Source organism: Pholis gunnellus (assembly GCF_910591455.1).
Source record: "Pholis gunnellus genome assembly, chromosome: 6".
Lineage (NCBI taxonomy): Eukaryota > Metazoa > Chordata > Actinopteri > Perciformes > Pholidae > Pholis > Pholis gunnellus.
The window spans coordinates 12,940,615-12,964,849 of NC_136532.1; the positions used below are offsets into that span (position 1 = coordinate 12,940,615).

At 40.6% G+C, this 24,235-nt stretch overlaps 3 protein-coding genes across 4 annotated transcripts; 2 read left to right on the plus strand and 1 right to left on the minus strand.

Moving 5' to 3' along the window:
* Window positions 1–899: 899 nt before the first annotated feature.
* Window positions 900–7,333, plus strand: polk (polymerase (DNA directed) kappa). Its single transcript, XM_079161971.1, has 14 exons — window positions 900–1,035; window positions 1,331–1,450; window positions 1,582–1,734; window positions 2,057–2,188; window positions 2,326–2,476; window positions 2,657–2,878; window positions 3,215–3,339; window positions 3,568–3,734; window positions 3,839–3,871; window positions 3,984–4,080; window positions 4,789–4,960; window positions 5,114–6,109; window positions 6,731–6,779; window positions 6,871–7,333. The coding sequence occupies exons 1-14, from the start codon at window positions 907–909 to the stop codon at window positions 6,950–6,952; spliced, it is 2,628 nt and encodes an 875-aa protein (XP_079018097.1). The 5' UTR covers window positions 900–906; the 3' UTR covers window positions 6,953–7,333.
* A 558-nt stretch (window positions 7,334–7,891) lies between these two features.
* ankdd1b (ankyrin repeat and death domain containing 1B) lies at window positions 7,892–13,143 on the plus strand. Of its 2 annotated transcripts, XM_079161814.1 has the most exons (15): window positions 7,892–8,220; window positions 8,600–8,700; window positions 8,850–8,948; window positions 9,047–9,145; window positions 9,369–9,473; window positions 9,589–9,690; window positions 9,830–9,928; window positions 10,477–10,575; window positions 10,974–11,072; window positions 11,267–11,365; window positions 11,476–11,574; window positions 11,815–11,910; window positions 12,309–12,510; window positions 12,761–12,892; window positions 13,014–13,143. In XM_079161814.1, the coding sequence occupies exons 1-15, from the start codon at window positions 8,046–8,048 to the stop codon at window positions 13,067–13,069; spliced, it is 1,662 nt and encodes a 553-aa protein (XP_079017940.1). In that variant the 5' UTR covers window positions 7,892–8,045; the 3' UTR covers window positions 13,070–13,143. The 2 variants fall into 2 exon arrangements, with proteins under 2 accessions (XP_079017940.1, XP_079017941.1); XM_079161815.1 differs by lacking the exon at window positions 9,830–9,928.
* Window positions 13,144–13,563: 420 nt separating this feature from the next.
* On the minus strand, window positions 13,564–22,347 carry poc5 (POC5 centriolar protein homolog (Chlamydomonas)). Its single transcript, XM_079161812.1, has 13 exons — window positions 22,270–22,347; window positions 21,755–21,838; window positions 21,298–21,448; window positions 19,576–19,683; window positions 19,196–19,395; window positions 17,970–18,146; window positions 17,573–17,677; window positions 16,641–16,820; window positions 16,145–16,328; window positions 14,600–14,733; window positions 14,205–14,306; window positions 13,822–13,992; window positions 13,564–13,708 (listed from the first exon to the last, which is right to left on the minus strand). The coding sequence occupies exons 2-13, from the start codon at window positions 21,836–21,838 to the stop codon at window positions 13,574–13,576; spliced, it is 1,731 nt and encodes a 576-aa protein (XP_079017938.1). The 5' UTR covers window positions 22,270–22,347; the 3' UTR covers window positions 13,564–13,573.
* Window positions 22,348–24,235: the final 1,888 nt, after the last annotated feature.

Genomic DNA, 24,235 nt, shown 5'->3' on the forward strand with positions numbered 1-24,235 from the left:
TACACATGAGAGGAAAGTCGTTTAAGGAGTTTAGTTAAAAAAAACGGAAGTATACGTTTTATTTTGGCTAACTTGAAATCTTCCATTGATTGTCTTTAATTTTGATGGGTGTAAGTGAATTGATCAGCAAGACAACTTTCGGGATTTTGTTTCGTATTATCTGACTTTGTCTGTGGTATACATCGACGTGTTTCAAACTATGTTAAGGCTACTCTAACAGCAGTTTACACATGCTTTGTTTGACTACTTTTAGAAAAACTGAAAACTAATTTTAGACATAAAATCTAAAAGGACATTTTATCTGGTCCACGGGGTAAACATCCACCATCATTGTCTACAGCCTGAAAGGAAGCACATAATGGAACCTGTATTATTTGTTTCAAATAACATCTGTAAGATAAATTGTACTTTGTAATAACAATACGCTGTGCTGTGACTCTTTCCCTCCAAGCTGAACAGTAGCTTTTGTTTTTATGTTTGTTCAATGTGGCTTTCTGGGACTAGACCATATCATAGAATGTGTGGAGACCTTTTATGTTAACGTAGTAGTAATAGGTGATCTCGTAAAGGTTCTCATTACTGAATCATTTATTTAGGCTAAGTCCCGCCCATTCCGGTGATGACGCGTGTACGCGGAAGTTCCGCCCAAACCGTCTTCGTTTTCAAAACATGTACAGACATAACCGTTGGACAGCTGAGCGATTTTGATTCAATTTGATTGATCCCGTGCAGAGTGAAACAGTTCGTATCTGACTTACTGTTGATACTCTGATTTAGATAGAAAAGGCTCACACATAATGGAATACACAGCTACGAAATCTTACAGGTTTATCAACTAACTTTAGAACAGAGTTCAGAGTTGCCCCAAAAACCGACTGTTTTCCCATTCAGGATCCATTCTACAGGATGGAGAATGGGGTTTCATCCACCAAAGGAGAGGGCTTCCTCTCCAGGATGGCCCTCAATGACAACAAGGCTGGCATGGAGGGTCTTGACAGGGACAAGATCAACAAAATCATCATGGAGTCATCCAAGGTATAAACTAATAACTTAAATAGACTTGTTCTGTTAGTATTCTTGGCATACCAAGAATCTCCCATACATAGGAATCGTATACTGATGTGTTGGAAAGGACGAGGCTCTACAGCTGCTGTGGACAATATGAAATGTGAGCCCCAGTTTTACTGTCTGTATCCAGCCTTGTGTGAAAGTCCCATATCCCCTGTGTCATCACATACACTCCTAAAAATAGATATTGCTATCGTAGCTTTTCATTATAGATGTGCTCCAGAATCTGTAACTCTTGGTTGCCCTTGTCGTTTCCCTGCAGGGATCGAGGTTTTATGAGAATGAGGTGAAGAGAGAGCAGCAGGTGAACCACCGCATTGAGAAGATGATGCTACAAAAGGCCCAGATCACAGAACAGCAGTTGAAGAAAGCACAAGCTCAGGTAAGACATGGATGTATCTGGGTATGGTTGGCATCAGGTCATTCAAAAACAAATTTTATGTGCTATGAAATGAAAAGGCTACGTTCTAAATATCACACGACTCAAGTGTTTTTCATTAAATCTCTTTGTAGGTGGAGAGGATGTGCGCCGAGCTTGAAAAGAGTCGTGATCTCAGCCGTGTGATTGTGCATGTGGACATGGATGCTTTCTACGCTGCTGTGGAGATGAGAGACTGTCCTGAGCTGAAGGACGAGCCCATGGCTGTAGGATCCATGAGCATGCTGGTGTGTTACAAAATGTAACAAATGTACACAGTTTCTTGAAACAATTAAATATTTATGACATACTGGAGCACATCATTGTAAATCTCCTAACCACGATTCCTCACAGTATAATGCAGCAAAACTACATTTTTACAAATCACAGAAGAGGAATGAGTCTTCATATGTGTATTTTATATATTACTAAATACCTACAATTGTGAATTCATTGAACTGTACTTTACGGTAATATTAGAAATTATGGCTGTTTAAACCAGTGCCAATGTTTTATGACTTCAAGACAAATTTGAAATGTTTTATTTGGATCTCACCCTTTCTCTTGCAGTCAACATCTAACTACCATGCCAGGAAGTATGGGGTTCGAGCTGCCATGCCTGGGTTCATTGCAAAGAAACTCTGCCCCAACTTAGTTATTGTTCCAACCAACTTTGCTAAATACAGAGCTGTGAGTAAAGAGGTAAGATTGACGGCAAAGCACACACACACAAAGAGATGAATAGGTCTTGTAACTTGCATGAAAACAAATGCTATGCAACTGTGTTGTGGCCCTTTCTTAAACCAACAGGTGCTCATGAATTTGTATCACTCTGTTAGATCCGGGAGGTTTTTGCAGACTATGACCCTCACTTCCAGCCAATGAGCCTGGATGAAGCCTATCTGGATTTTACAGACCACCTGGAACAGAGACGGAGCTGGCCAGAATCCTCACGTACACATCGCTTCCGCACCAGCAGCGACGCTACAGGCAGGACTTAATTATACAGAAATGTAGAACACGCTGTGATGGATTGTTATGTTTTCTTCCTGCAACTTTTGCCACATTTGCTGTATACATAATATGACAGGGAACACTGTTACACGATCAAAGTTTCATACACTATGAATCCATCAGGCTATTGTGAGAAGTCATTTCTTTTCTGTAAAGGTGAAGAGCAGATTGAGCTTCCCCCGGTGGCAGTGCCAGAGGAAAAAGACCTCTCTCCGCTCCTGTTTGAGGACAGCCCGAGCACCTCTCTGTGCCTGTTGGACTCTGAAGGTGTCGGTGCTGCTGGTAGTGCCTTCGAGGTGTTTGGTACGTCCGTTGAGGAGGCCGTGAGAGAGATGCGCTTCCGCATTGAGCAGAAGACCACGCTGACTGCCAGTGCAGGTAAAAACTATTCTGAAGGGATTAATAAAACACCATCCCTTTTCGTGTGTGTCTTGCTTTTATTAAACATTTTACGTTTGAGTTTGACAGCAGAACAAGTATTCAGCAAAAGTTAAATGTTTCACTCTTCTGACATATTTGTTGTCTTCCCTCTCTTTCTTCCCCACTTTCTGAATAAAACCAGAAACGCCACTATTATATAATAGTATAATTCATTCATTGCAAAAACAAACTGCTCAACAATAATAATAACATACTTCCTTTCACATTTTGTGTGTATGTTTTACCAGCCGTTCTATAAAACACACTATTCAATCATGCTACTCACTCTTCTAGGAATTGCTCCAAACACGATGCTTGCCAAGGTGTGCAGTGACAAGAACAAGCCCAACGGCCAATACAGACTCCCCTCCACCAGAGAGGCAGTCATGGACTTTGTCCAGAATCTCCCAGTCCGCAAAGTACGGTACACATTTCTCAAACTAAACCGTGTACAGAGAGTCTTAGAGTGGAGTTGGTGAATAATTATGGAAAGATGTTAGAATGCGGTCATGTGTTTTTGTATTATTAAAGGCTGACAGATGGGGTGTAAAGTGACTAATGATGTTCTGCAGATAGAGGAAAGATGTTTGAAAGTAAATCATCAATATTTAAAGACTGTAAAACATGTGTTTGTGTATCCTTTCCAGGTGTCTGGCATCGGGAAAGTGAGTGAGAAGATGCTGAACGCTCTTGGCGTCAGCAGCTGTTCTCATCTTGGCCAGCAGATGGAGCTGCTGTCGTTGTTGTTCTCGGAGACAGCCTGGCATCATCTCATGCAGGTTTCCTTGGGTCTGGGCTCCACATGTATACCTAGGTACTTCACTATCTGTTTAATAAAACTCAACTGAACTAATTAAGAAATAAAATAATCGAGTTCAGAGAGAGGAGATAATGCTCACTGTCTTTGCTTTTATACAGGCACGAAGAAAGGAAAAGCATGAGCACAGAAAGGTATGGTTTTAATGAAGCATAAAGTGACAATCACACAGCTGAATTGTTTTTTTGTGTGTCCATCCTCTTATTTCTCCCTCATCTCCTCTTTGTCCCATCTTAATCTTTACAGGACATTCAAAGAACTGAGTAATGTTGAGGAGCAGTTGTCCTTTTGCAGGGAGCTCTGTGAAGACTTAGCAGAAGACATGAAGAAAGAAGGTCTAAAGGTAGAAAACCTATACCCATGACTATACCTTTGTGCATATCTTATGAACAAGTGGGCTGCCTTGAAGACATATTTGGTTACCTGTCGTGACATCAACGACACATGGGGTTACACTGTATACTGCTGAGACATTGCGTGGGTGGATCTTGCCTTAACACTCCCTTTGATTGGCTCAGACTGAGCAAATAGAAGCTAAATAAAGCAAGCACTGGGGATATTTGCACACAAATAGACACCACAAAAAGGATCGAGAGAAAAGGGTAATATTAGAAAAACGTATTCTTGGCCTCCCTAGAATCCCCCTTACTCCAGACAGAATCTCATACAATTACCTCAACCTGTTCATTCCTTTTCGAATCGATAGAGAAAGGTCTGGTTGGCTTGGCACGACCATCACCCCCCTGCCGGGTCCCTGATGTGGCCTTGATAGCTGCAGGAAATGGAGGGCCATTAAGGAGACAGGGTTACTATCAGCCTTGGAGAGATGATCACATTACTATGAAAGCGCTTTGTGGCGTTTTACTCACAAAATGCATTCTGACAAGTGATATGACAGAGTACACAGATATCTGTTTGTTGTGTATGGCCTTTCCACACAGTGTCATTGATTATGTTTATAATTAAGAGGTTGTTTGACAGCAGACAGAAATGACCTTAACTGTTTTCCCTGATATGAATTCAACTGTGTATTGCCTTCGTTTTCCTTCAGGGTAAAACGGTAACACTGAAGCTTAAGAACGTGAACTTTGAGGTAAAAAGCAGGGCGCTGACGCTGTCGTATGCTGTTGCTACAGTGGATGAGATCTTTGCTGTTGCTAAGGACCTACTGAAAACGGAAATCGACAATGGAAGCCCCCAGCCTCTCAGATTGAGACTCATGGGTAATTAGATACAGCAATATAACTTACATATCAATTATTCTAACCATCTTGAAATAAATCTAAATGATCCGTGACACACTGCATGTGAACATAATAACACAGTTGGCATTTATTTTGAAGTTGTCTCTCCATGGTTTGTTTTTCTGCTCGTAGGTGTAAGAATATCCGCCTTTGTCAGTTCGGATGATAAAAAGCCCCTGCAGAGGAGCATCGTTGGCTTTCTAAAGCCAGGCAAGACAGAGTCTAGTGGCTCTTCCCACGGAATGAATCAAAAGAGTGAGAAAAATAATCTCTCCAATCAATCCATCCAAACTGGGCCCCTTGCTTGTCTTCCGCTTGCGCAGGAGTGCAATAGACAAGATGAAGTGCCCTGGGGGAGTAAGCAGAGGGGGTTCGAGGCGGTTCAGACTAGTGAGGAACCCAAACAGTCTTTCTTCCAAAGGGCTCATGCCAAACGACTGCAAATCCAGGCAGCGAATGCAAGCACACAAAAGGAAGTACATGGGGAGAATGCTTCTGTGGTTGCTTCCACTGGCCCGTGTGCTGAAAAGGGTGTAGAGTCCTCAACAGAAGCGCACAAGAGTGACTGTACAGCCTCAGATCCCTCTCAGAAGGACTTTGTTTCCCCCGTAGAGGCCCACGCATCCACATCAGGCTGTGGCGGCACAGTGTCGGAGAGCCTCACCTGTCCGGTGTGTTTCCGGCAGGTGGAGACCACTGATTTGAATGTCTTCAACAGACACATAGACCGGTGTCTCAGTGGTGCCTCTAGAAATCCAAGCCAATGCACAATTTCTGACACAGAGTCAGACCTGGACCTAGAGAATGGCCAGAAGGAATGTGAAGAGTTTGAGTCGAACAGAGTTGATCCTCAAGAAGACCAGCACAACTTGGAAAACGATTCTCCTCAAGCGGTTTTGTTGATCAATGGCGACAATAGAACGGTCACCTCGGGACAGCCTCAGCCATGTCGTGATAGAGGCCCCGTCCTCATCTGCCCAGTATGTCAGCTGACCCAGGACAGTGATGACCTCACTATCTTCAACCACCACGTTGACCTCTGCCTGAACCAGGAGGTCCTACATGAGCTGGGGGGGCAGACATCATCGCCCATGAATCCACCTTCAGTGATGAATAGCAAGGCCATAGGTGAGTGTGTGTACTAAATTTAGTTTGGCCCCTTGGAATCAGTTGTGAAGTTCAGGTTCAGGTGATACATCTCTAAAGAGAGAGACCCCTTTCACGTTTAAATTGTTATTGTTATAAAAATATTGATTTTAGCCACTCTGAGCATTTTGACCCTGTGTACTTCAGGGTTCCAGGTACGGTCATGTCAGTGTTTCCTATGTGGATCTAATCTGTGCGTTGGACGGATACAACCCTGCTAGTAACGCCTATGAACTGTGGCTGTATGACATATTTGGAGTTAACAGAAGGAATGTCTATTTGCGAGGATGTCGGTGTTATCTAGTGACAGTGACATTGTGTGAGAAGTTTGTATCGATTCCTGCTGAGAAAAGACATCTCATTTCAGCCAGTGGGGCTTCGTTTGCCCTGCTTTTGGAAATGGCTGAATCACTTTCTCACCTATTCATTTTCTACAATGAACTGCACCCCAGTTTCCTCTTAAACAAGCCTGCCTCAGAAATTGCATTCTTTATATCCCTGAAGAGGTGCTGCAATTGTGCACCTCCTTGGTAGATGTCATTGTTATCGTCAGAGAGTGTTTTTTTTCTCTCTATGTTCATGAGAGTCTGTTTCTGTTCACAGACAGAAGCCGTCTCCTGCCAATGCAAGCAATTAAAGGCAAAACCAAAAGGTGAGACAGCTTGATTACAGACTGTTGCTGCATGTTGTCTCTTAATATTCCCCAGTACTGTAGGTAAAGTAGTCTTTTTAATGACTTTCAGACGGGACTCGCCTTCCTCTCCGCCTTCTAAAAAGGCTAAATGCCTCGGTTATCGCAACACCATTGACAAGTTCTTCCGGTGACCGTCGTGCACGAAGAACGTCCATCCTCGTCTGGAGGAACTGAGAAAGTTTTCTTCAGGAAATGGAAAACACCTCTCCCCTCCCGCTCCACTGAGCAGTTTTAAATTGCACACAAAGCCATATAAAAAAACTCTTCAGAAATCTGTAATTTATATTTGTATGCCAGTTTTATTTCTTGTTTCTGTTACTCACTGAAGATAATGTTTTTATTTGACTATGCGTACTGGATGATAGGAGTATTTATTAGACACTGAGGTGCCTGTGTGAGTTTTTTAATTTATCTTCATGAAGTTATTTTATTCAGATATTTGCAGTAATTTACAGTTGTATTTATTGTGTTTTCCAATGATAATACTGTGTATGTCTAATAATGAAGATAAGAGAAGCATTCTATCGTGTATATCAAAGTTATATAAGAAATAAATTACTTTTCTGCTGAAATTTCACTTTGGGTGGTGGCATTTCCACAGTTTATTATTATTATTATTATTCTCTACTAATCTCGCTTTTAACCAAAAGGGTTGGCTTACTGAAGAAATGGTTTCCAGTAGGGTTAACACTGTGTTGTTGTTGCTGCTCTAAAAACACATGCTGCACACAGTGACCAGCAGCAGAAGACTTGCCTCGGGTGTGAATGTGAAACATTGCTCTTAAAGAGCAAGTGTAACTAGTGAAACATCCCTCTACAAACAAGTTAAACTTCTATTAGAGCTTCATGTAAATCTTGTGTAAACATTGCACAACATGATATACATGAAGCCACAGTCATGCCCGATACTAGTCGTGTAACACAGGTGAAGTGTGACTTGGTAAATAGTCTGTTATCATCAGCAGTCTCTCAAGGGTGTGAGCCGGTAAAGCAAACACGGATCAGCCCCGCGGCGTCGAGAGAATAGCAGGAGTAGAACTCCACTTCAAGGCTTGTTGTTGTCTATTTGGAGACGGGAACTGCACAGGATTGTTTTCCTTTTCTGTGGGATCCGTTTCCTCAGGTATCTGGTTTGGTTTACTTTCGGTGCACACATCGGACTGGTAATTAAATTTCACCAAATCCGCCTCGGTCACGTAAAGAGGTAATTTAAGCGACTTCCCAATGGAGAGAAGAGCTTTGGCTGTGAAGGCGATGATCAAGAAGCATCAACCTAAGACAGAAAATCTGGACCCTCGGAAGTGGATGAGAGAGGAGACAGTGGGGGTTTTTACTGACTTCATAACGAACAAGCAGTCCGAAACAGAGACGGATAACAGCTTCGACAACAAAGAGATGTGTGAGTATGCAAATACAACAAATTTAGTAAAGGTGGAAAATAAATAAACAGAATCTAAAGAGGATTATGATCTCGGAGTAATATTTTGAAGAAAGCTTCTCTTGTTCAAGACTGAGCCTTTGAGTTTATAATTGTTGAAGCTGGAGTTAATGATTAGTTATTCATAGTGGACTGACTGTATGCCCTATTTCTTCACAAGAAACACACTATTTGCACAAGGCTGAAACCAAAGCAATCTTCACCACTGCACATGAAACTCAGATACCATTAGATATTCCTCACACATCATCTGGTTGTGTATCAAGCCTAGAACATGCTGTTCTGTATATTACATATAAAAACCCATATGCAAAGCATTCCTGTCTGCTGTTTTGTGCAGTGCTTGACGCAGAGAAGCAGTTTATGGAAGCAGCTAAGACGAATGATGTTGTGACCATGAAGACGCTTGCAAGAGGGCTGAACGCCAATGCAAAGAATGTGGTGGGTCTAAATAGACAAACCCTCTATCTGCATCTCAGTATGCTGCAATGTATAATACCACACAAACAGATTGAAAGGCTGGTCTTTTCTTGGATCTTGGAAAAAACTATATTTAATTGAAAATATACTGATGACGTTGTTTGACTCAGGATAACAGGACTGCCCTTCACTATGCAGTAGCCGGCAAAAACAAAGAAGCTGTGGAGCTTCTTCTACAGCGGAGAGTCAAGGTGGACCAAAGGGACAAGGTGAGAGGGTTTCAATTACCTGCATCTGAAAACTTGAGCCACTGACAATTGCTCATGTAATACTTCTTCCCATGTTGTTGTTGTGTTGCGTCTGACAGTACGGTGTGGCACCCATTCATTTGGCTGCCTGGTTTGGCAGTTTGGACATCCTGAAATTATTAGTGCAGTCCGGGGCTGAACAGAAGGTTGAGAACGAGGTAAAGAAACAGGACGATTTTTGTTCTACTTTTTCTCAGTAAGTGATGGAGAAAAATACTTGGATACTCCCCCTAATGCAATTCATTTCCATTATAATGGATTATAATCCAAACATTTGTATGCTTGTCTAGATCAGATGCTCTTGTCCATCATGTGATACATCCCTCTGTTTCCTAATGCACACTGCTTGATTAAACATTAACTTGCTTTTTTCCATCTCAGGAAGGACTGAACATCATGCACTGCGCTGCTATCAACAACCACACTGACATTGTGGAGTATATAGTGAATGACTTGCAGATGAAAGAACTAGACAAAGATGACCAGGTATCTACTTGACACCCATTTTTCATGAATCAACCATATAATTCACTATTGATACGTTATTTAGGACGACCAAAGTACAAGAAGTAAACGTTTGTACATCAATTCTTTTCTTCAGTCAGGACAAAGGGCATTTGCATTGGCGGCAGAGCATGGATGTGTTGAAATGATGGATATGCTGATTGAGCCATACGAGATGGCCACTATGAAGGCCAACACGGTGTGTGTGGACTTGTTTATGTTTTTGGTTTGTGTGCCATTTATGCTCACATGTGTCCGACTGCACATTTGTGTGTTGCAACTTCAAGTACGCTCAACACTCTTTGATGCCAGTTGTTTCCCTCCCTCCCTTCTGCCAGAGCGGGGACACTCCCCTGCACTTAGCTGCCAGCAACGGCCACTCAAATGCCGTACAATCGCTGCTGCAGAGATTTGATACACGGGATGAAGTCAATATGGTACACAATCAACGTAAACATCATCTCTATCTTTGTGACAGTGTGTGCTCAGTGGCTAATCCACTGCTGGATGGTGGCTCCACTTTGGATTAATTAAGATGTATCAAACATGTACTGGCTACTGTTATATCACAACAAACTGTGTTCTGGCTTGAACTTCAGTTCGGACTGGTACATACTTGATAACATTTACTTGGTGTTTCTGGACAAAGATTCTTCCAACTGGGATTGGAGTTTAATGATGGATATCATCTGAATAACGATGACGGAGTTATTACTTGTTAATAAATCATTTAAAATGTTAAGAAGACTTCAGCATAAACAAATTTAAAAAATGTTTGGGCTATGAAGTTACAGATGTGTTCATGTTTCAAGGGTGGTTCATTTCTGATTCCTAATTGGTTATAGGCCTGAACACATTGTTTACATTTTGTGAGTATAGCAAGACACATTTAATTAAATTGTGGTCCACCTGACAACCATTTTTCTGTGTCTGTTTGTTATCTAGCACCACTACTATATTTTTAGATTTCTTTTTTGTCTTGCAGGACGGTGAGACAGCTCTGTACCAGGCTTCAGAAAAAAGCCATGAAGAATGTGTCCTGATCCTGCTGGAGGCTGGCTGTGATCCCAACATCCTTACAACGGTACAATAGGCCACTATTCTGACTTTAACTGGCACACTTCTTATACTTCAGATATTGAACATGCATACCCCACCTGGACTGATCTTGATTGTTAACCTGAGATACTGTATATATAGATATATATATATCTATATATATATATTGTATTTGCACCTTATTGTTATCTTAGACTTTTATATTTGCACTAATCATATTTAAGCTCTTCCTATTTTGTAATGCAACTGCTGCACAGTAATTTTCCTCAGAATAAATTAAGTTGTATCTTAATATTAAAATCGCTGACTTTGTGCCCTGTGGTTGATAATGTATTAGTGTAAAAATATTTCATTTGGTTTATCTTATAGTTGATGTGGTAAATAATGTTTTTGTACTTAAAGTAGTATCTCCCTCTCTTGAAGGCCAAATGCAGCGTTCTCCATCCAGTTTCGGAAAGAGGAGACACGTCTCTTGTCCAACTCCTCTTAGATTACAAAGCCCAGACGGACTTCCAGAATCAGGTAAGCAAACACAAGCTAGGTGGCAGTAGTACACTCTCTCAGTAAAGTTTCTAGGTAACACAGATGATGCACACATCAGCTGTGCTGCTGACACTCGGCCTGGATGCATATCACTGTGGTTTCACATATTTGCTCCTAAACTAACAGTTCATTTTTTAGGCTCACGTTGTGTAACAGAATATTTTTGCTCTCAGCACCTCGAGGCTCCTATCCACCTGGCAGTGAAGAACAGTCACATCCCTGTCATCCATTCTCTACTGACGGCTGGCTGCAACATTAATATCGCTGATAAGGTGTGCTAGTCCCTAGTCAATTGAGATTTAAGTCAAACTATATATGAGAAAATAAATAGAGAAAATAATTTCTGCATTGTGTTGTCCTGTCCTATGCTATGAACTGTTAGAGGTCCCAGACTGCTATGCATCTTGCTGCAGAGCTGGCCAGAATAGAAGTTGTGGAAATGCTTCTTAAAGCCAGGGTGGATCTGACCCTCCAGGACAGGGTAAGAATTCTAACAAACACTATTTCTGGAGTTAACTTAAGTTCTTGCACACCTTTTTCACATCTAAATCATGGCCAAAATCCAACAGTTAAACCATCCACAGGGCAAAAAAATACATGATTAATTTAAGACATAAACAGCATCATGATACATTGAAACTGTAAGAAATTAATTATAAATCTGATACCTTACAGTGATTTAAGTTTTTGTATTTTGTTGTACATGTTGGATTCGGAGTAGCAGGATAAGACGGCTCTGGGCGTGGCAGTCAGGGCAGACGAGGTGATTATTGTGGACATGATCATCAAAGCAGAAAGATACTACACCTGGAGGATGGTGAGAGATGCTGAAATGAAACTTGAAACTTTTACTGTTTTCATGTGTGCCACAATCCATTCTTGAGGCCTTGAAATCAATAATTACATTCATCACAAATGATTAATTTCCCAACGTCAAAATCTAGATTAGTTGAATCCCCTCTAATACTATTAAAGCATCCCAAGTAAAAAAAAAAGGGCTCTCAACCCAGAAGCATTTGACAGGCAATTTATCATTAATTTAATAATAAAGAGTTTGTCTGAATCCTTTCCTATTCTGTTATTATAAAAAAAATGTTTAACTCTGGCATTCATATTGCTGATCATGTGTGTGTCTTTCTATTAATCTCTCCAAATACCCCTGTGCTCTCTGACTCTGAGGCTTGTGGCCTTTACATAATTTAATTGCCCTTTCAGGCAAACCCAGAACTTAATGAGAGCATTCACAGCGAGAATCCGCTCACGTTTAAACTCGACCACCGCAACGAGACCAAGCAGATCCGTTCCATGGCCTGGCACCTGGCGTACAAGCTTCTGAAAGCAGGAGACTGGAAAAGACTTGCAGAACACTGGGGCTTCTCAAAGGAGCAAGTGTCGGCCATCGAGGAGCAATGGACAGGTGCCATGACTCACACTGCCTGGACAGACTTTTGACTGTGCATTTGGCAACTCTCTGAAAATGTAAAACATGAGCTACTTGTAGCCAAAATGTTATGGATTAAAATCCACAAATTAATGAGGAAAATGTTGCAATGAAAGGAATATCCTTGGATAGCTTTATTCATTCTATTTTATCTTCCAATGCACAGAGGCTAGTTGAATTGTTTTCCTGGATGTACAGTGCTGTGTGTGTGTGTGTTTGTCCACAGGTCAGCAGAGCTATCAAGAGCACGGGAACAGGATGCTGCTGATTTGGCTCCACGGGGAGGAGTTGGCTCAGAAGAGCCCCGCTAGAGAGCTCTACCAGGGCCTCATCCTCACAGGGAACAAGAAAGCTGCAGGTACATTCAGTGAACAATTTGTTTCCAAACAAATATACTGAGGCATCTATAACCATATAGGTGTGCTGCCTGGGGATATGTGTCAAAATGTTATTGTGGAAATTGTAAATTTGTCTTCCAGATGCGATTCGGATGGAGGCAGACAATTCCAGCAGCAAGAGCTGCAGCATTTCATGAGGATGAACACTGCAACATATGGACTGACAAAATGTTTACATCATTTTGAACTACTGATTTGTACAGGAAGTTAAAATAATTTATTTTGATCAGTAATATATGGCTTTGGTTTATTAAAACAATCAACCTGTGGTTTTGGACGGTTGCACTCAATAGAAAAAAAACGATAAAATAAATACTCGCAATTTTAAAATCATGCACAGGTGAAACTATTCTGTTAAAACATCATTTCATAGAAATAAGTAATTATAAACTCTAAACTCCAGCTGGTAATAATCAAAAACAGTTACTTGTACGTTTACCTGTGTCTATGAAGCACTTTCATGAGAAAAATCCAATTGCTCAAGAAATCCTGCACATTTATTTAAAGAAGCTGAAAAAAAAAAAAGAGTCACTCCAAGATTTCAAAATGAAATGGACTTGAAACTAGTGCCACGGTAACTGTTTCTTGGATAGTTGCATATATTTGTTGAGCAACACTTTCTGTGAGATACAAGTGTGTGGTTAGTCAACTACTTTGATGGAGTGTACATGGCACGTGGTGGTGTGTGTTCTGAAGGAGCTTCTGCCTCCGGTGGAGCTTTGGACCGGTTGGGAGGAGCGAGGAAACTTAGAAGCCGTTGCCTGACCGATAGTGAGCTGAAAGAACGAAAGAGAAACAGAAGAAAATGTTCATCATGGTTTTTCCAGCTTTACATAACTAAAGGTAGACACATGATAACACGTAGGTAGTAATGCATTCTGTCCCATACCTGTGTGACAGGATGATGGCGTTCAACAATCACAGAGCTCATGGGCGGAGCCACACCCATCACCTGGAGGCTGCTGCGTGCAGCCTTACCGACGTCAGTGCGTGCAGTGATGCGAGCCGTTACAGTCTTTGAGGGTTTTTGTTGACTGGCTGTGATGACGCGACCGCTCACCTGAAACAGCAAATATTATTGCGTCATATATGAATGTGATTACTGTCGTAGAGACTTCTTTTGTACTAAACTTGAGTCAATCTGTGTTGATAACCATTTCATCAATGATGTAGTTACAGTCGTAGTTGCACATGGCAGTTGTGAAGGTGAACATTATCATTACTTGTAATGACGTGTGCCATAGTCAACCGATCAGCCTGTATAATGCAAACCTGTTTGTGGGAACTTGCAGTGCCCCCAAGTGGGAGGGAGCTGTGCACTACAGTAGTGGGAGGGATCACTTCTGCCCTAGACACAGAGGCACCTGAGCCCATCTGAGGAAAAAGGAATTACAAACACAACTGTAACACCACTACTGTATATGCATGTTTCCGTTTTAGTGGAATCTACAAGAAAAGTTGATTTAAAGTAACAACAAAGAAAAATTCTAAATAAAAGATAAAGAACATTATGCAAATACAACAGCATATTCAATGATTTTTTATGTGAAAGACTGATGGGTTGATTGATCCAATCTGAGATTTGAGATGGAAATCAAACAATGGTATAGAAGAACTATGGTGTGTGAATAAATGTATGGTTTCATTACAAATTGTCCTCCTCTCACCGTATCCTCTACTTGGCTGTGTGAAGGGTCCGGGTGGTCAAAGTGGACTGGACTAAACTGTGTGGAAGAGACGGGATATGGTTGAAGTTGAGCCAATGTAGCAGAGCCAGACTCATCCTGGGGAGGCAGAATATCTACAAAAAGAAAGACATTTATGAATTTAGTCAGACTCACAATATAACACAATATTTTCTTGATACAAGTTTGTTATTACAGAAAATCACTAATTTTAGTGCTAAATGTTGGACTGGAGTTCACAAATATGATGAATCTTTCCTATTGAACTGATTTGGAAACCTTGATGACCAGTACACTGTGAATACAAAGCCTACCCATCTTACATTTCCTTTTGATTGAACAATTTCACTTCACAGCTCTCAGTACTAATGATTGAAACATGGCAATGTTATATATCTGCCAGAATGTTAATACTTGTATCCTCTTTCACTTGTTTGAAGATATGTTAAGAGAACAATTTTCAAACAAAATATCCAATGTCAAAACCTGCTTTAGGAAATTAAAAGGAGACTGAACATGAAGTATGCATAACTCTCATCAGTACATATACTTAAAAAGGCTAAATAGCACTTCATATAAATGTATTTTGTGTTAGTCTGGTTGGCAAAAAGAGTAGCAAACGAGTATTCAACTAGCAGCCCAGCCCCAGTTTGACAGCCACATAATGAAACACATTTCAGGTTGCAAGACTCATTAAACCTGAAAGCAGATGGATGAGCAGAAGACCACGTTAGGGTTCATTTGCACAAACTAAAAGCAGTGAGATCCAGCTTCAGTAGCCATGTGCTCACCAACAATAGCACAGAGAACAACAGAACAGACCGAATGCATGTTGTCAGGAATGATCCTGACAACATGCTGATGGCAGGGTGTGAATTCGGTATTAACAGCATGAAACCATAAATCTTTCCTTTGCTGGCGTCAATAGGAATGTATCCTGATAATCATGTAACGCTTTGAGTTTTTAGGGCAAGTACTACTATTGGACATTCCTTTTTAGTCATATTAGTTGTATACTCAAATATCCTGTATTAGTCCAAGCCCTTAACCCATTTCCCATAGTGCTAACATACTATATAACAGTAATTACATGATTTAATTAATGTTGCAAAGGGCTATTGAACTTTTCCATCTAATCTTTCAGCACCACATCAAGGTTATAACCTGTGCAAAGTATGCCTCAGTTAGCACTCCACTGAATCATCCCCCCATTAGATGAACCAGTGAATGACTTCAAGAAGAACAAAGACCACCCTCCACTCTACTCATTCATAAATCTACAAAATAGTCAATAGCACACGCCTGCACTCTATTGGAGAAATGGTGTTTCTTTCTTTTGTTTGTTAGTTCCTGTCTTGATTGTTGTGTTGAATCAATACAGCAGGGGCAAGGCTAGCAATGCTTTTATGCTTTGTTGTATAGAACAGGCGTCTATTTATGTAGTTATAAGGCTTGTGATAAGGATAACAGTGCACCTTTAATGTGCAGGTTGTGTAAAAAGCTTTGCGTGGCTATTCTATTACAGACCATGCTGATGATGAACTGAAGGTTGCCCTGGCCGTCCCTCCGTAGAGTTAAACATGCCGAGAGCCTCCATGTTGAGAGCACACACGCCCCTCATGAAGGCTTTCTTCATAGATTCTTCATAGCGCTCTCGCTCTAGTCGCAGTCTCTGAACCTCTGCCTGGGCCTTCTCTATAGCCTCACAGTGCTGTGGAGACAGAAATAATTCATTTATCAGTTTATATAATTCTGACAAAAATACATGTTTATTCCCCTCCTTAGATTCTTACGCCTTTGTGTTGCACTCTTGATATATATTTGTTACACCAACAACAACCGTTTTTCCTATTTAACCTTTGAATTCTTAATCTATTAATCAAGAGTGGTGTGGCCGTTATTCACCAAAATGTTCAAATTCTATGTATTCACTACATTTATTAGACATGTTAGTATGAATTCAGCAATGCAGCACCAGCATACACACACTGTTTATATGCAGGTCCTTCACTTGCTTGTTTACCTCTGCCAGCTTGGCCTCATACTCTGCAGACAGACGGGTGCAGACCTCTTCAGCCCTTGCACGGCAAGCCCGCTCCACCTTGACCTTCCAGTGTTTCTGGATCAGAGACTGCCAGCCTAACCACACCTTCTTCTTCAGCTGCAGGTTGTAGTGCTGCCGTGCGACCTGAGCAGCACGAGCCTAGCAGGGAACCACAAGACCATGAAAATATTCACAAGGAAGTAATTACACCCTTGATCATTCTTGTGCAGGTGCAGTACATTTTCTCTGTGTGAGGGGTTTGGACAATTTTGGAGTCATCCACTAAATTTACATTTTAAACAAATGGCACAGCTATTTTGTAAATATAAAAAAATGCACTTGCTAGTTTGATAAGCATTATGGTATAAAAAGATCACCAGTGCACTGATAACATTACCCACATGCACATTTTGTAAGAGGGGATATATGTGTTCAGCGTGCAGTGACTTTGTGATGTATGGGTCGGTAACTCATGCAGAGTGATTATTTGCATAAACCATTAAACTGCACCGACTGTAATATAGCAATGTTTAGAAACATTCACAACCAGTAATTTCACATCCATTTCCAAAAAACAAAACAAACATAAATTATACTATGAGATTGACCAACACCACAGACAACAGCCTTAGTTAAAGGGCGAACTGATGATTCAAAGACGATCATAAGAGGGTTATAAATGAGATAATTACATGTGATGCTCATGTGATGTTTATCTCAACACACACTACTTTAATAAGCAAATACTGATGATGGGTAAAGGGTTGTGTAAATATGCTCCTTGCATTAAAAGGACTATGCAGTTTAGCCTCTCAAGAAAGCTAAATCTAAATCTTTCCAATCTATACAATAGCCTGTGAGGACTCCATCTCCCACTGTAAATAGGAAACACCACAATGCCATCAGTTTACCATCTCTTTGGCCTCAGTGTGCTGGATTCTCCAGTGGGTGAAGGCCCTCATTTTTTCAAGCTTTTCTTTTTGTCTGTCCAACACCTGGCTCAGGTTCACAATCACCTGCGGAAGAACACGTCACACAATACGCTTGTCAATCTAAAAAGCAGACAAAGACGTTCCTCATATTTTTCCTTTCAGGTTCTAAATGCACATAAGAATGAGGATCAGAATGCACAAATGAGCATTAGATAGAGAGATAGCTTAGACATGGATTAAGCCCACCCAGTCCTACACTAAAATTTCACAATAATGAAAATGACTGGAAATTAAATCTCAGTCTGGTATTTAATCCATGTCCAACCTACCAGCACATTATGTAAAGGAGACAGCAAATAAATACAAACGTAGTCACCTCATCTTTTCTCTGGTTGGAAGTCTCGTAGGTGTGCAGCAGCCCCTTCAGGCTGTCTAGCTCTGACCTCAGGTCAGCTGTCTGGGCTGCATACCTCTCCCTCTCTTTCCTCATCTCCAGCTTGTGTTGCTCCATGAAAGCCAGCTTCCACTTCCTGAGCTCAGTCAGCACATTTGACTAATTAACAAATAGAGGGCGGGACAGTCACAATGTGTTAATTACACTGCTTTGGTAAATATGGACATATGTACACATATCTTCAGTTATTTTTTAAATTAGACGAACAGGTGTGCCTGAGGGTTTCAGAGGTCTACAATTGGGCTACCATATGCAGCCTCCACAACAACCTCATGTAGAATTATAGTGTAAATTTGGCTTTAGAGGTTTATTTGTGAACCAAGCTAAATTCCTACAGGGTCAATGACAACCAACATCTACAAATGTAAACATATATAGCTTATTTGGAAGGTAAAAGAAGAGAAAGAGTCTCAACACTGCTTATAAGCAGGTGATTGGTTGTCATCTGCCCCTCCAAGAATGAGGTGTACAATATTAGAGGAAAAGGGCAGAAAGGACAACCATGTCCAGCCACTCACCTCCTCCAAAATCATTCCACTGGGAAACATAATAAAAAGGTCACTGGTTCCATGAAGAGAAGAGCTGTCATCCTTTTCAATAAGCCTTCCTGTGACTTTACATTCTCTTTAAATCCCTGACCTGTTCCTCCGCCATGTATATTGTCCCGAGTATTTCCTACATTTAATCCATCTCAGTCTAACTGTTTAATTGCATGAGAATGGGAAATGTCAAAATAAACCTATGCAGATTTCAGTTGCTCGTACATGTAAAGTATGCGTTACTAATCATTATATATATATATATCAGTCAGTTAAATTTGAGTATTTTACACCATGGACTATTTAAGGTTTTGCAAATGATGTGCAGTAAGTGTGTTAGAAACAGCAGAATTGACCTTTTAGATTGCTCTTCAAAGGCTCAAGTAATGCTCTGTTGACTTTGTACCACAGATTTGTCCACTTATGTAAAACTATCTTGCATTTATCGAGCACAAACCTGCCAGCTTGCTTCTAACTGCTGAGCCCTACATATAGCCATACAACATTATCTATGGTCAGGTCTTAAGCAGGCAGTCAAAAAGAGTCATATAATTGATTGATTGATTAATTGTGAAAGGACAGTTCTACAGTATAAGGAAGCAGATTAACCTTCAGGTTGTTGCTCCACATGTCCAGAATGTTCTCCATCTTGCTTATGTTTTCCTCCGAGATAAACATCTCTGTCACATCGGACTCCAGTGGGTGTGGGCTGCTTGGCCTAGACCTCTCCGACACTGCCTGTAACCTGTCTGAGGGAGTCTTGGAGAGCATTGACACCCTGCCAGATGACTGACCTGCCATCTCCTCAGCTAGAACGCAAAGAGAAAAGGAACACACGCAGAAACAATGTCACAAGAAAACAGGAAAGCATATCAGCTGGGTGGTCTCTGTATTCCTCAGCTCATTTGATATCAAGAGAAATACAATATACTGTTAGATATCAGAGCAACCTAACCATTTTGTTTCTTTGTATTTTGAATTAAATTTACCATGAGAGGCTCTTAAACGTGTGGAGGGCTCAACAATCAAGGGGGAGACCTGTGATGATCTCACACTCCTGCTGGACGGCCTCCCATCTTTAGCTTCAGTGGTAGTATCTGACAGAATACAGAGAGAGATGGCACAATGGTGAATAGATCTTAAAGGAAATGTTGCTCGAATACATTTTTACCTGGAATAAGTGAGTAAAATGAAAGGTAAAAGTAAAACAAAAGATAGTTTAAGAACAGAAAAGGTGATGGCGACAATGCTGAATAAGACAAGCGCGGCTCCTCGTCGAGGAATGCATTTATGTCAATATCTTAATTAAATCCTGCAGAGGGACGAGAAAGCCTTCAATCTAAAGAGCAGTACGGGCAGAGAGCCAGGAGATCATTACCAACGGCCGTCTGCTTTCCACATCCCTGTGCACTACTCCATGGCAGTTAAAGCACTAAACCCTCCAGTGACAGCTGCAGCTGTGTGTGTGTGTGTGGTGGGGCTGATGGACTGTTTAAGATGTGGGTATCGTAGGGGAAAGAGATAGGGCATACAATCTGACAGACTCGTATCATATGCATCTCGACGAGACTGGTTTACAAGCTGAAAATATGAGGCTGATAAACACACACTACATTTTTCCATGTTGTGATTCCAAATCTCTTTTGACAGCTGATCATTTGATGAGGGCAGTCTCTGGAAGGACTCAAGTTGTGTTTCTGTCAAAAAGGCTTATCATGAAAAGTGTGTAGCGTCGTTGCTTGTAGCAGTTTTAATAAGTAATAATTAATTAATTTCAAAATATGTAAAGATTATTAATAGCAAAATTATGAATCATAAATCCATCAATTAACATAAAATAATCATGGTACTCAGCTTCCGCGATACAACACCATTAGCTTAACTAACAGAATTTGACATAAGATTCAATTTAGGACGCCACCCAATTTTGGAAAAATAGGGAAAACTTTAAAATTGCATATTAATCAAGTAAATCTTAATCTCAGGATTGCTACGGAGTTCTTCTCATGGTGTACAGGGACCTATTATTAGTTAGTTTGAGAAGCACCAGGGAAGATTGTGAGGACATTTTATATTGGTTCTAATTTAAATTAAATCTAGATCTTGAGGTCTAAGATATTTCTATCTAAGATTATTTTATTACCTGACTTAAATGTATTTTGCCTAAAAACATCAAACTCATTTACATTTGGAAATTGTATTGTTTCACCTAAAGGTTCTGATGGGCAGATGGGAGGTTAAGGGACAGTTCATTTGTGAATGGTTTACAAATAAAGTGAGCTTGTTACTCTGAGGTATACTAAAAATATTTATATATAAAATACAAGGACTATAAGACTAGGACTAGAATATCAAGTATAAGTTTCTTTAAGTTGTTTATTAACAATTGGATATGTCTCTGTGTCCCTCAGGAATATAGCTGCTCGTACAAATCTGAAAGGTGCGGTCATAAAACATGGTAGACTCAACCTTAATGGTTTGAGGGTCAAGAGTCTTATCTGCTCTGAGTATGTCCAGGCACATGGTAAATTAAGAGTTCAACCACTAAGTGACCTATAGGTTCCTGAGGGCAGTCTCTCGATTAAGTTTATTGGTTCAGATTATGTCATTGACATTTCAGTTTCATCATCTTTCTGTGGATGTACACTACACATGTGTGTGTGTGTATATGTGTGCGTCTTGCATACAACAGAGATAAAATACCAAAATACCTGCTGGGCCCAGTGATGTTGTGTCCTCTTTTCTCTGAGTCCGACCCTCTGCAGACAGTTGTGAGGTGCTCCGCTGCTGCAGGTGAGCACTGGTGAGTCTGTCAAGCTTAGGGGTGACAACAGCATAGCGGAGCAGCTCCTCATACTCATCCTGTTGATCCATAAACAAAAAAATAGTCAGCTCCAAATCACTTACTGGGAAGTGAATGTTAAAGTTAGAACTCAAACTGCCTGTTGCAAACATCCATTTCATTTGTCAGTTCAAATATACATTTCTGGCATGCCTACCTTTGTTTTCACTTCCAAATTTGAATTGTTGATTGAAACTACATGTTTAAAACGTGTCTGATTGCATGTGCTGCTTGCCAAAACCGACTTCACTGTGAAGATGTGCTAGACGATGTTATAATTCAGATCTGACAGATATGAAGAGTGCATACTGTTTTTCTTTAGTTACCTGAAGATCAGAGGAGACAGGGCTGCCCTGATCAGAGTCCTTGGGCAGAACAGGACTGGTCGGTTCCTCTTCGTCTGAGGACATCTAGACAAAACAAATGAATTATAACATTTTACAACATATTTGCCAGTGGTTTGGCAGGCAAAATGTAAATTCTTACAAGTATTGTTTGTTAAACACACTAAACAAAGTATTTAAATCATCATACAACACATCAGACTGAAACAGCTCGACAATATATGCTAGTGTAACCTTCTCTACGGTTAACGTACGCTGTTTCTGGTAAACACACGCATAAACGAATATCTAGCTAACGTAAGTCAACATAACATTACAAATGAGAGACACACGCTTCCTTTTAAGCCGCAAAGCTGAAGAAATACACAACTCATTGGAGCAAGTGGCGTTAGTGCTGTTTTACAGTTTCTAGGAGTAACATATAACTATGAGATAACGTACCCGACCTTACACAGATAACAGATGTGCAGCAGGCCAAACGGTGCGGACATATTTACCTGTTTTATATTGATATGCAGGCCACCACACTCTCGTGTCCCAAGTTACTCCGTCAGTTAGAAAACGCTTGCTTCGCCGTTTCAAACCGATTGACTGTTAAACAACATACTCTGTGATTGGCTACTACTTCCTCAGCTCCTTGCTAAATCGTCTCTGATTGGGTACAATGTTTCCGTGGTAACGGTAAACGGAACAACGCGGAGATCAGCTGACCAGAGGTGCTGCTGGTGCGGAGCGACTACAGCGAACTAAACAATAACCTCCGCTTTACGTTGATAGTAATAGTTCATTTAGCACACAATTAGTCTGACTGCCAGTGGCAGAACCAGTTATCAGTATCATATGCTAGGAGTCATAAAAGGATAACTTGTAGTTATTAATTTATTAGTTTTATAATCTTATGAAAATGAAAATAAAGGACGTATGAAACAAATCATTTCAGGCAAATCTTCAGTTGTCAGTTGTGCCCATTCAGGGAGCAAACATGGTTCACGAACCGTGTTTCATCAATAGGCTGGCATTATGCATAGAGATTAACTGACTAAACAAGCTTAGTCCTTGGGGAATACCACCACCCTGTGAACCTACCCAGGGCCACATTTTCTGTTGTTCACTTAGACAAAGACAGGGGAGACAATGGTTCACGAACTGATTTACAGCAATGTCTCAACCCCCTGAAGACCCTGTGCTTGATATTAAGACACATATGTGGGATAGGCCTGACGGCTTCGCAGTGCTGTGCTGGGACGGGCTCAAGAGAGAAGAGACATATGGTCCCTCCATGGCAGAGCTGCAAGCAGTACTGTTGGACTGGAGCCTCCCCGCCACCTGGCTGAGTGCTGAGAGTACACTGTAAGAAAAGTCAGTGCATTTTACAGTGAAAAACTGTTAAATCACAACAGTAAGAGACCGTAAATTGTAAATAGATTATATTCAGTTTATCTGACAGTGAAACACCGTAAACATAAATATCAGTCGAAACAATAATTTGTGCATGTATTTCTTGTAAAAAATAAATTTTGTCAGTGTTAAATGTACTAAACATTGTACTGATAATGGAATTACACCGTAATATGAAAATTAATCATACCGTAATTTTTGCATTGATTACTTTTAAAAAATACATGTGGTTACTGTTAAAGGTACGTACCACTGTGCTGACAGTGGAGATATAATGCATTATACATTTAGCAGCCAGCCTCGTATTGTTTGCATTTGTTATTTGTAAAAAAAATCAGTTTGTCACTGTTAAATGTACTAAACATTGTACTGGTAATGGAAATACACCGTAATATGAACAAAAATCCATACCGTGACTTTTGCATTTATCACTTTAAAAAAATACATTTGGTTACTGTTAAATGTACGGACCATTGCGCTGCCAATGGAGGTAAAACGCATTATACATTCAACAGTCAGTTAGATGAAAAACATTACTTGTGTTTCTTAGTTTCCAGAACTGTGCAATAATACATTGGCCTCATATCATAACAGATATTCTCTTGGCAAAATATCCGCATGCAAGTGCAGCTACTAGGTTTGTAATAAAACGTCTCATAAACGTTATCATAGTTACTGGCAGCAACATTAGCATTGTAGCTAAGGTAGCATAGAGGCACAGAGGATTAAGATAAAGGCCTGACACACATTTGCTACATCAGTGGTTCTCAAACTGTGGGGCGCGCCCCACTAGTGGGGCACAGCGGTATTACAGGTGGGGCGCAGGGGGAAGTGCAAACTTGTCGATTTTTTTTAAAATCAAAATATATCATCCACGTGAATCGTGTAGATCCGTAGAGTTGTTGGGGGGAGGGGGGTCAACTGGCCAGCCATCGTTTCTCAGATTGGAGTGAGACGAGGAGAAAAGGTGACAAAAGCAGTGGTTGAAAATTACACACATGCTGTCCTCAAGTATAAGTTTGAGCTACTTGTATAGAGGTTTGTGTTGATTTTGATACTACATGC